Source organism: Pteropus vampyrus, unplaced genomic scaffold (assembly GCF_000151845.1).
Source record: "Pteropus vampyrus isolate Shadow unplaced genomic scaffold, Pvam_2.0 Scaffold81, whole genome shotgun sequence".
Taxonomy (NCBI): domain Eukaryota; kingdom Metazoa; phylum Chordata; class Mammalia; order Chiroptera; family Pteropodidae; genus Pteropus; species Pteropus vampyrus.
Genome location: NW_011888862.1, coordinates 4,036,215 through 4,048,660, shown reverse-complemented (window position 1 = coordinate 4,048,660; position 12,446 = coordinate 4,036,215). Strand labels below are relative to the sequence as shown.

Genomic DNA, 12,446 nt, shown 5'->3' with positions numbered 1-12,446 from the left:
TCCTTTTTCATGGCTGACTCTAACAAGGAACTGAAATGTAAACGAATGATACCGCTGTGCATCTCAAAAACTATTTAAAAACCTTTAACTCTTTTCATTTAGAAAAGAGGGTAAAGAGGGTGCAATAGAGGATCAGGCCTTTAGAATAAATGAAGCAAAAGGCTCAGGGTCCGGCCATAGGAGCAACATGAAATGGCATTAGAAAGACTCGAAAGTGGGACGGGAGGTTCCCTCTGCATATCACTAACAGAATTCAAAGAAAATCCAACCAAACTTCGTTTCCCAAATTCTGAGAGTGTTCATTAAAAAGTTCAAGATTAATAAAAGGCCGGTTGTTAAGGAAGACATGTAAGAAACAAAGGCAAAAGGTGGTTTGGCATTAAATAGTTTTACATTCCCAAAGAATATTGACTAGCGTCTGGAAGTAATTCTCAAAATTACAAAGTCGTGATTACAGAAATTACTCTATTTCACCTCCCCCAATATACATGTTCTATATACACAGTATAGAAAAGCTAATAAGTTGGCTCAGCTGTAATAATTATGTCATAAAAAAAGCAGATTACACTTTTTGGCTGCAACAAAGCATGTTATACTTTTCAGTTCAGCTCATATACATAGATAAAACTTAAGCTTTAAAAGTACTCAAATCAAAAGGAAAAAATAAGTTATGCCTCAACTATTAATTTACACAATGGATGTGCCTTACTTTAACAACTAGCTTAATACGCTTTTATGATCAATTGCTTCAGTGTTTCCTTATTCTAACAGTTCATTTTCAAGACATGTATCTATTTCCCTGTGTTGCACATTTCCTTTTAGGAAGCACTATGTGTGATGCTGTTAGTACCACGCTGGAGATGTTCTGGGTCTTACTTTTTTCAACTAATGGACAAAAGAGCCATGTATCCTACTGAGCACCACTTCTTTAACTGTACAACAAATAGAAGAAAGAGATGACAAAAGCAAGCGAGAGCACTGTTAAGGAAAGCAGCAGCTGCTGGAACCAGATACAACGCTGAACTTGGTCTTCGAGCTTCCTATTGCTTTCTAGTAAACGATTGAGCTAAAGAGGGGAAAAAGGATGAAAGAGTTGTATCAATAAAACAGTACATTATTCATGTGAATGACAAACAGGAATATTAGAAATCCAAACATTTACTCTGAAAGGCTGGGAGCTGGAAATGCAATGTGGAATTAGATTTGTCTGGTGAACGGACCTGTTATCCGCTTACTCTCGTTTTAAAGAGGTCTAGTTTTCTAGTTGAAAAATGAGCAATCACTTCTCGGAAGTACTGAAACTAGCTGCTCAGAAAGAGAGCCCCGCCCCCAACTCCATCTTTTTAAATTTTACATGAACTACATGGTACATTTCCTATGGGATCAAATTTTCTGATTACTCTCCAAAGCTCTGTGTGCTTTACTATATGGTCCCTAGTTCAAATTCAAATGGCCAGAGCTTTTAAAAAGTAGATCTCTACAAGTAACTTGCTGCTTACCATTTCTGATTTGGCCTCCCTTCACAAAGAAGAGAGCATTTCTGTCGTGTCTATGCCAGACGTTTTCCTTACGTCAGTGGGAAAAAATGGATTTCTAATGTTAATTAGCATAAAGAACTTTGTTTTAGTTAAGAAGAATGAACACTTACTTGTAGACACATATCTTCACTGGTTTTATCTGACACGTTAAAACTACCATCTTTTAATGTAAGAGTGGTTGGTTTACTGCTCTCGACAATATGGCATCTTAACCTATGAAAATCCAAAGGAAACATAACTTAAAAATTTTAATGATTTTTTAAAAAATAAAAGTAAAATATAAAACAAAAACCACAGAAATATATGTAACGCAGGGGAAAGTACTCATTCCTCTCCCCAGATACACCTAAGGTAGCAGTCCCCTTATCTCTGAAGGGAACAGAATTTTCCACTCCAAAAATGCCTCTTTGGCATAAGGATTATCTGGAGCTGATTATTTTTAAAGACACAGACAGTGGAAAAGCTGTGAAGACCGAGAAGTTACTCTTCTGTAAGAGACATTTACACTTCTAAGGGAAATCTCCATTTGTAAGGGTGCCTCCCTTTCTGTACCTGGAAGAGGAGGGTGACTCAATCTCTTGAATGGCTCATCAGTGGAGAAGGCAATGACCTATATCTGTATAACTGTGCCTTTCCCAATAACCTCCATAACCTGGCCCCACCCCTAACATCTTCCTTTGTCTTTTGCTGGAGATGGTGTTTAAGGTGGCGCCTTGGGGCATTTGGGGAGTTTTACTGTTTTCAGGATCTCTCCAATTCGTACAGGAGGAGTACCTAGTATTAACTTCTTCTGTTTGTTTTCCTTCTGTTAATCTTTGATTTGGAGTGGGGGAGTCTCAGCCAAGAACCCAGAAGGGTAAAAGAAAATTACTTTTCTTATCTACAGTTTGGTGACTTAACATGGGTCCTGCTGAGACCCCGTACTGGCTTGGGAGCCTGCAGACTGGATCTTGAAAGACTGGCAGAAGCCAAGGAAGGGTAAGAATTCTTATCAAACTTAGCTCTTGCAAATCTTACTCTTGTGCAGGCTGAGAGGGGAAGGGAAAAGTTTCACTGTGTCCCTTCCTTTCTAAATTTAGATTAGAAGGAGAAATATTTGAACTAGTTCTTTGGGGACAGTGACTTTAGTAGAGATTTTTGTTATGAGTGTTCTTTGTTTCTGTTGATCCTTTTTCCTCCCAGAGATGCTCACTGTTTTATGTCTCTCGTGTCATTTGTCATAAGAAGGAGAACCACAGGTCCAAAGAGATTTTCCTTTCATCTTGTTCTATGTCTTAAGAGCTTGGCTTTGTGACTAGTGAGAATGTTCTCTCTGGTCTCTGCCAGCTGGAGAATGGATGTGTCCGCATGCATCTGGTAGCCAGCCGAATAGGCTTGGGGATCTGAGACACAGAGTGACAAGCAGCATTCTCTTTGTCTGACCGTGCCAGCTCCCATGGGAGTTTGTCATAAAGGGTCCTCGTCCCTAAGGGGCCTTTGTTGTCTCAACCTTCATGTATCTTAAGTGCTGAAAAAGTCCCATTCCAGTAGTACCTGACCAGTGTCACTGATTAGTGCATCTGTGACTAGAGGCATCTCATGTTCTTGTGGGAAACCTCAGACACTTTTATACTACACCATTCTTGCTGCCTGAGACAATGAAGGGTTTTGCTCTTATGCTAATTCTGGAATGAATTTTCTGATCTTGTGAGGACTACATTTTTGAACCCTTTTTCGGGAGAACTCTTGTGTCCGTGGTTAAGCCATAAAAAAAAAAAAAAAGGCTTATTGGTTTGAGTTGATATGGAGATTAAGATAAGATCCTACCTGTCAATGGCCAGACAATAGATCCTTTGAATTGAAAAACCTTCTATGTTTGGAAAGTAGAGAGCTTTCCTCCTAAAAAATTCTTACTGGTATCTAAGGAAAGACCGAATTGAAAGGAGGACTCGAAGCAATATAGTGGCTAGCAAGGGACTGCCTTAGCAAGATGAAATGACAAGGCTCTTTTTGCCCGCCACTTTAAGAAGGTATTTACCAAATTCAGAGAAGAGTTAAAAGATCAGTGGCTATTCAGTCCCTACTCACAGGGACCCTGACTGAGTGCTAAGAGGTATTCTTCCCACCCATGATTATACTGTAGTTATCAGACAAGATCTGTGTTTTAACACATCCAGATTCTTATACTGCCTGTAAACAAGTGTCTGCTATTAGCAACCATCCTGAGAAACTCTAGTTCTCATTCACCTGGGTATCCTACAGTCTTGCAGAACTCAGGGCCCACACTATATGCCTCAATGTCTGCTAAACTCTGGAAGAAAGGTATGTCTGCACAGCCCACATAGGCACATTTTTCTTTCAGAATTTTCTTTCGGCCTGTGAGTAAAAAGCATACCTGTGCTCCATCACTTTGTTTCTAGGAACTTCTTTCCAGAACTGAGTCAATTCTGCTGGGCCTGTGCCAGATGACTGTTCCATTTCTGCAGCCATTATCAAAAAACGGTCTTGGACAGAGACTGTTAAACCTGCATTCCAAAAGGGCAGCTTATTATATAAACAGGAATCTATAAAGGGTTATATATGTGGCTTAAGGCATTATTCTGGAAAAAAACATTAAGGAAAAATAATGTGAAACTACCATAAAAAGAAAAAAGTTCTAAAAATGAAGACTTCTTTTTTGAAATTCAATTTCAATTGGCATCAGTTTAAACAATTTTACTCAATTAATTTTTTAACGCTGGGAAGGGCTTTAGAGACTCATTTGCCCATCTCATTTTACACGTGGGAAAACACGCTTACAGTGCAGTGAAGTGATTTGCTGACACTTAATTTCTAGATTCTAGTCCAGCTCCGCTGAATCATCGCCCAGCCCCAGGTCCCCCCAAGTGGTCATCAAGGGACAACTTACCCCCATGGGGAGACACAACTATGTCAACTGATGCGCCAGGGTCACAGCTGCTGTTGCTGGGCTTGACTCTGTATTTCTCTGGAGCAGTTGTTCTCACCTGTTTATAAACACAGTAGTCACATAATAACCTTTATGCTTTCTGGGGGAAATGGTTTAAGAAGGACTTTTAACAAAATCAGCAGTTAATAATAACCTACATTTATAAAGTAAGCTTGGTGGTTATGCATAGAATGTCCCTTACCCCACCAATAGAAAAAAAAGGATCTCGAGCTATTTAAATAAATATTCATTCATCTTTTAAGTCCAATCGTCACTCAGTCTTCCTCTTAAAAAAAATTACTCCATCTGTCAGATAGTTATTCTGTCTGCTCATTGCCTGAATTTAATGATACATATTAAAAAAACTGAATGCATGAGAACACGGTACAATAGTGTTCAGAAATTAAAAAAAAAACAACACAGTAGCTAATCAAAGGACATCCAGACATCCTAGTGGTTAAATTTAAATAGATGATTTAAGGAAATAACACCTACAGTACAGGATGGTGGTAGGCTCAGTCTTGTTACGCTTAATGCTCTGTATCAGGTTAGTACCCAGTATAAACTATACTCCTAAATATATACTACCTTGGAGAAACGTACATTTGATTTTATAGTTTTATTTTTCACTGTTATGATAAATCATTCGTTTTCCTTTTTTTTTTTTTTTAATTTACAACAAATGTTAAACCCTGGGATTAATTCGGGCATTATTTCATGTCACATGGTTAGAACTAGAAGGCAGTATGACATGCTTAAAAATACCATAAAAACATTGTCTAAATTCAAAATGATCAATCTTTCAATTAAAATGTCAAAAAAAAGTCTAAAATCACTTCCCATGTCAAAGTTTCACACATGATTTATTCTTTCAGAAATTTACCTTAAATGCCACTATGTTTTTAGTTACATTTGTCAACACTATTAAAGTTTTCTTCTCTCCAGATTCTGTACTTCCAAAATACAGTTCTTCTGCTGGGCTAAGTGGTGACAAAAACAAGTCGTTTGTATTACTCAGAATAAATGACAACGTAATCATTAGCTTGAAGAAAAACATCGGTTATTATTTTACACTTGTTTGTATAAAGAGATTTCATCAAAAAGACAAGATTACAAAATAATTACCTAATATATTTTGCATTTTAATCTTATTGATTCAATGCATGCTATTTAAAAAGTCCTATGGTTTTGCCAAGATCAAAAGCAAAGGAGGAAGGAACAGAGAGAGGATAAGAAAGATTCTGAATTAGTCCTATAATCAGCACCACCATAAAGAGCATTTACTTAAACTCTTGGGAAGATGATAGATAATAAAGCAAAGAAGGAATTGCTGCTTCAGCTTTACCTAATTACAAACAGATTAGAATGGGGCGTATTTTTATATACCAACAGAGAAGAGCATTACTTAAAAAGAAAGATCGTTAGGGATGTATTCAAGTAACAGAATAATTTTTTACTACATAAAAAAAGCTTTTTCTCTGTAATAGGGAAGAAGAAATATGAAGACAGAAATAAAATCTGGGGTGGGAACTGGAGAAAAAACTGGTCAAACAGTAAAATCAGTGAGCCTCAAAATGCAAATGTTACTATTTTTGGCCACTATAATGCCCGTGGCCTAAAATGAAAACAAAAAGACTCCAGTTAAGTTTGTATAGTTTAATTACATAAGCCGAATTACAGCAGGTACCTCCAAACATGTTTATGGGCAGGGCAGTGTTTTTGTTTTAGATAAAAAGGTGAATTTGTCAGATAGCACTTTGAGATACATCTGTAAATAGATTCCTGTTCTATCAGGAATGTCTTTATCTCAGAGATGTTTGTTCATCTAGAGAGCACACAGTTTTAAGGATGTGCTCTCCCAGTAGGGCTTTGCTCAGTTTTGGACAAGACTGTAAATGAGCATAGTCGCTGGCTGCCTTTTAGGACTCAATCTGAAATATGTCATAGAGAAGACAGGAAGGTTTTGGATCTCAGAACTGCTCTCAGTGACCAACAGAAAAGTCGTGAGAAGCTCTGGGGTGAGAGACATAGGTTGGGTCTTTGGGTATGTGTAGAAGTGCTGTGACTTTCCTGCAGGCGAAGGCAGGGAATGGCAGAGCCCAAAGTTCCACTTTGGCTTTCTCCCTAGCCAGCTCCTCCGGCCATACCTCGACATTTATAAGCCAGGAACTATGGTTTGGACAGGTTTCCAGTGAAGAAACAGAGTGTATAACTTCCAAACCAGTAGAGGGAAAAATAAACTCCAAAGAGGGAAAATAACAAAGAAAAACCATGGAAAACAATGGGCATGTGTGATCTCTCTCTCCTTCCCTCCCCCTCCTCCCCCCACACAGAGACATGACAAATCCAATTACAACAGTAATCAAAATATATGTAAACAAATCTTGTCAATTAGAGAATCTCAGATTCAATTTTTAAAACAACTTGTTCATAACAGACATACCTAAAACAGTTACATAGAAAGGTTTCAAGTAAAGAGATAGAAAATGATACATTAGGTCATCACTAAAGAGGGTATAGCAATATTAATATGAGACTGAATAGATTTACCAAGCAAAAGCATCATTAGTGAAAAGAGATCTTTACATAATGATCAAGAAACAATCCTGAATCTTGTGGATTGTATAACCCTGAAACAAAAATAGAGATGAGCTGAAATTTGGTTTTAGGAAAAAAAGTCTTTTTCTGGTTCAGCTTTAGCTTTTGGAAGGTCAAATCAATAAATGCATACATTTCAATGTTTCTGCCATCTTTGAACTTGTGCAAGTCTAACAGTATCAGTAAAATAAGAAAAGGACATGTTATTCAGATTTCCTGTTAATATATGAATATTCGCTTTTATTACCTGATGTAATAAAATAATGAGGGCCTTTCAAACATACTCAACAAAATAACAGAAAGGTAGTCAAAAATATCCACTGTCTGGAAACCAAGATGAATCTTCGGTAACCCTTAATTTTTTTCTACAGTTTCAAAAACAGTATAGAAGTTTTCTTTATAGTTCCCTCAAGATGATCAAAATATGTTAGAAAAGTGTAGCTAATAAAATCTTCTCCAATTACCTGATGTGTAATAAGGGCCCCTTAAACACACTCAATGGTTTTTTGAAAGCTTTCACCTTGGAATCAACTTTTTCATTTTCTTCTGCTTTGGAAGTAGGTTCGGTTAAGTTAATCTGAAGACCAAAAAAATATGAAGAAAAGATAAATTTAGTTTCATATTGACAGCTGGGCTGGTCATTAGGTCAAAAAGTAAACATATTGATTCAATGCAAGTTATAGTCTTTAACGTAGTTTTATTATATCTAAATTGGATAGTTAATATATATTAACATTACCTTAACATATTTGAATGCCTACTAGAAATGTCACTGTAGGAAGTATAACATGGTCCTTTCCTTAAGAGTCTTTAAAGCTGTTCTAAATTGTATTTATCAAGACCCTGATTACGTATAACAAGGTGACAATTGAGTGCTTTTGAAAATATGAAATAAAGGAAGTGGATCAAGATAAAGTTTTAATAAATATCTAAAATATTTTTATTTATTTGAAATTTTCGTTTTGGATAAATAAAAAATATTTTAGATAAAAGATTCTTTCTAGGTGCATTTTGCCAATTTTTATACAAAAGTATGGAACTGGCCGGCCCATCTCATCCATCCTTCCTCTTTCTTTTTACATATATAGAAGGGACTTTCCTGTTGCGAGTTACATGGAGTCAGCTCACGGGTCTCTGAGACTCGAGAACTTGAGAAGTTCTTTGCGTCGGAGGGGGGGGGGCTGCGCCCCATGGCTCGGTGGCCGTAACCATGTCACAAAACAGGTATATTGAGTTACACCGTAAGCGCTATGGATATTGTTTGGATTACCATGAGAAAAAGAGAAAGAAGGAAGGTCGAGAAGCTCATGAACGTTCAAAGCAGTAAAAGAGATGATTGCTCTCAAAGCTAAGCTCTACCATAAACAGCGCCATGCTGAGAAAATACAAATGAAAAAGACTGTCAAGATGCATGAAAAGAGAAACACCAAACAAAAGAATGATGAAAAGACTCCACAAGGAGCGGTACCTGCATATCTACTGGACAGAGAGGGACAGTCTCAAGCCAAAGTACTTTCCAATGTGATTAAACAAAAATGAAAAGAGAAAGCGGGAAAATGGGAAGTCCCTGTGCCCAAAGTTCTTGCTCAGGGAGAAACAGGTATTAAAAGTTATTTGAACAGAGAAGAGAAAGAAGCATGGAAGAGGATGCTTACTAAATTCTGCTTTGTTGGAGACGGCTTTACTCGAAAACCACCTAAATGAAACATTCATTAGGCCAATGGGCTTATGTTTCAAGAAGGCCCATGTAATACATCCTGAATTGAAAGCCACCTTTTGCCTGCCAATACTTGGTGTAAAGAAAAATCTCTCATCCCCACTTTATACAGCTTTGGGTGTTGTTACCAAAGGTACTGTTGTTGAGGTGAATGTGAGCTAGTTGGGCCTTGTGACACAAGGTGGCAAGGTTATTTGGGAAAATATGCCCAGGTTACCAACAGTCCTGAAAATGATGGATGCATAAATGCAGTCTTACTGGTTTGATAGGTTTCACACAAGTAACTCCTTATAATTATTGAAGACTACGCACCAATCAGGAAAATCACCTTTACCTGTGATGTTTCTGAGTACTAGCCAACAGGTTACATGTCTGCACTCAATGAAAGAACTATTTATTTTATTATAAAGAACATTAGAATGGCCCAGTTTTACCAAAAAAAAAAAAAAAAAGATATAGAGGGGAAGAAAGTTAAGTGAATTACTCAAAATCACATAGCGAGCTAGTAGTATAATTGGGGCTAAGGCCACAGTTTTTGACTCAATTTCATTTTATTCTTAGAATTACCTTTTTCAGAAGAGCTGACTGTTCTTCATTAGAAATTGTTTCCAAGGTTTCTTTGCCATCACTTTCTATATCTTCCTTACTTGAAGTTTCATCCTCACTGGCAATAGGCCCATTTTCACACAATGGTGTCTGGAAGTCATCATCTATTAGTGGTGGATAGCTATACTTGAAAGGATCCTAAAAGAAAAGAATTTTGGGTCAGCCTGCTAAGAGGTGGGTAGAAAAAATAATTATCTTAGTAAAGTTAAAATTCATTCCTTTGGCCAAAAGAACAGACTGAATTAGTGAAATTTAAAACCTGAAATGGAAAGGGTAAGAAGTGGTGTGGGATAACTGGCCAGCCATCTGTGAAACAAGCAAGATGGATCTTTAGCTCACTCTTTACACCAAAAGAATTTCAGATGGATGAAGGCTGTGTGTGTGTGTGTGTGTGTGTATTTTTTAAAAACCATATAAGCTCTAGAACAACACACAGGAGGATTAAAAACTAAGCAGGGATAGCCTTTCTAAGCATAGCACAAAACCTAGAAGGCATACAAATATTGACAAAAATTGAGCACACTAAAATGAAATTTTTTTACAAAGGCCACAACTGGGGAAATATGTACCATACATCAGAAATGAAAGACAGTTTTTGTTAATAGTATAAATCAATGAGAAAAGAATAATGACCCAACAGAACAAGAAATAAAGGAATGGTATAGTTCACAGTAAAAGAATGAAAACTGCCTTTTTGAATAATTAAAACATACTCAATATCAATTACAATAAAAAAAATCTAAGTTAGAACTATAATAAAATAATTTTCACCCGACACTGGCAAAAATGAGAACATGTGGTGTTGGCAAGAATATGGCTCAAGCATTGTCACACATTAATGGTAAATGGCACAATCTCTTTAGAGGGGAAGTGGCAACAGCTGTCAAAATGAACAACTGACTGCACCCACTGACCTAATGGTTTTGTTTCTAGTTTATCCTCTACATATACTGCTGTACCTATGCACCAAGTTACTTACAAGGATAGTCACTGCAGCGTTATTAGTAATGGAAGAAGGTTAGAAAATAACTAATGCATCTTCAAAAGAGAATTGATTAAGTAAGTTATGTTATATCCACGCAGTGAAATATTCTGCAGTGATTTAAAGAATCAGGTAGACCTCTATGAATCAATATGCTATAACCTAAAAATAAATGACGTGGAAAAAAAAATCACAATAGAATGTGTATGATACCTGAACATTACGTGAAAAAAGCATTATGGATAGAATATCTCCAGGAGAGAGAACTTGTAAACAGTGACAGCCTCTGGGGAGTAGCAGTGGGCAGTGACCTGGGGAGGGAGATGTACTTTTCACTGTATTCTTATACTTATCAGTCTTTGGTATTGTTTGCTGTTTCTTAAAAAGCACGTGTATGTGTTACTTTTTGAAAAAAAAAATTTATGTTAAGAAATAGTAGTCTTAACTACAGAAAACAATGTATCTTAAAGAAATATGCCACTAACAACAGAGAAGAGAAATGACCTGTTCTACCTCAAAAATAAAAATAAAATTTATTAACTGCTATTAATTTTAAGATAGAACAATTCTATGGGCATACTATAAAAAAGTGGCAAATCAATCAAGTCACCATTTTGACTAAGGGTGGTACTTGAAATGAACCATACCCTGTTTTTCTAGGTTAAAATGCGAAATAAATCTCAGAATAGGAAAGCAGCAAACTTTAAATTAAAAATATTCAAGCTTTGTTTTTTAATCAGAGAAAACAAAAGGATATAAAACTTTTCATCTTGCTATCCCCTTGGTTCTGGTTGAATATACTTTTGTCAAGAAGGCGGTATCCAAAGCAGATTATAAAATCAAATAACAATATTATCAATCAAGTTAACCCCAAAGCATACCAATTCCATAGGTTTCACAGTTTATAAAAAAAAAGTCATTATCACAATGTTTCATTGTTATACAGTATTAAGAATTTAACACATAACCTACTTATACTTGGTCTCTCATTTATAAGTAGTAAAATCATATCCCAAAAAAATCTTGAATAGTATATGTTATCTTTTAAATTAAAAAGATTGTTCAACAGTAAAAAATTGGAAGCAAACTAAAGACTCATCAGGATGAAACTGAATACCTATGGCTATTAAATAATTTATGGTTTGTCTCTAGACTCTGGAATACTATGCAGCCATAAATAAGCGTAAGACAGCTTGTCAGATTGATTTGGAATGATCTCTAAGACATGCTGTGAAGAAAAAAGCAGGATGCACGATAGTGTATAAATATACTACTGTCCAAAAGAGATGGGAAGGAGGAAGTATTACATATCTATTATGTTTGCTTATACATATATTATATATATACTACAGTTGCTCATATAGGCAATATAGAGGCCTGGAAATAAAGAAATAGAACTGAGGAGGAAGATGGGGTGGTTGGGATAGCAGTAGACTTTTTACTGAATACTTGTTTCTGAATACTGAGTACTTTCTTTTTACTGAATACTGAATACTTTCTGGTTTAGAATCATTCAAAAATAGCAATGTAACATCTTAAAAATGTAAAAAAAGTCTGAAACACTGCTTGCTATTTTGGGGTATCTATGATCTTTCTTTGGATGTTATGACAGTGTTTTTCCCTTTTCCTTGAGGAAAGAATTCAGCCTAATGTGCCGTGGCACGGTCTTATTTTGGAAACGAGTATCAGGTACTATACTTACAGTTCCACCCATGTGAGGAGGCAGGTATTCTGCACTGACATAGTCTTGGACTTCATTTTTACTTGTAAACTTCAACAAACTCACTGCTTCTGGACCAAGCCAGGATTTCACAATTTTGAAAGCAGCTGAAGAAAAAACAGTCATGTTATAAAATTCTTTTCATTCCCTTTCTCAATTAATTTACCGTATGTGCTAACTCAGGTCTTCTGAAATTAGTTCGGGCTAAAATCTGTTAATATGTGTCTCTGATGGCATGATATTTAACATTCTCTAATTCTTGTGAGCTGTTACACTGTGACTGTCCCTTATGGGTTTCAAATGTTCCATGAAGATTCAGGAAGATTAAATTACCCTGAAGTTCTCTAATAAAATTATCA

At 36.2% G+C, this 12,446-nt stretch overlaps 1 protein-coding gene and 1 pseudogene across 2 annotated transcripts in view; one reads left to right on the top strand and one right to left on the bottom strand.

Moving 5' to 3' along the window:
• MOSPD2 (motile sperm domain containing 2) overlaps positions 1-12,446 on the bottom strand; it is a 46,484-nt gene that overhangs the window by 4,040 nt on the left and 29,998 nt on the right. The window contains exons 8-15 of one of the 2 annotated variants that reach the window (XM_011362962.2): positions 12,070-12,194; positions 9,347-9,523; positions 7,527-7,639; positions 5,348-5,444; positions 4,426-4,522; positions 3,913-4,042; positions 1,649-1,751; positions 7-1,066 (exon numbers count right to left, since the gene is read on the bottom strand). In XM_011362962.2, the coding sequence (XP_011361264.1) occupies positions 929-1,066; positions 1,649-1,751; positions 3,913-4,042; positions 4,426-4,522; positions 5,348-5,444; positions 7,527-7,639; positions 9,347-9,523; positions 12,070-12,194 (980 nt within the window). In that variant the 3' untranslated portion in view covers positions 7-928. Of the gene's footprint in view, positions 1-6; positions 1,067-1,648; positions 1,752-3,912; positions 4,043-4,425; positions 4,523-5,347; positions 5,445-7,526; positions 7,640-9,346; positions 9,524-12,069; positions 12,195-12,446 lie in introns of those variants that run through there. The other variant, XM_011362963.2, reaches the window with a different exon arrangement.
• LOC105293992 lies at positions 8,219-9,048 on the top strand (annotated as a pseudogene).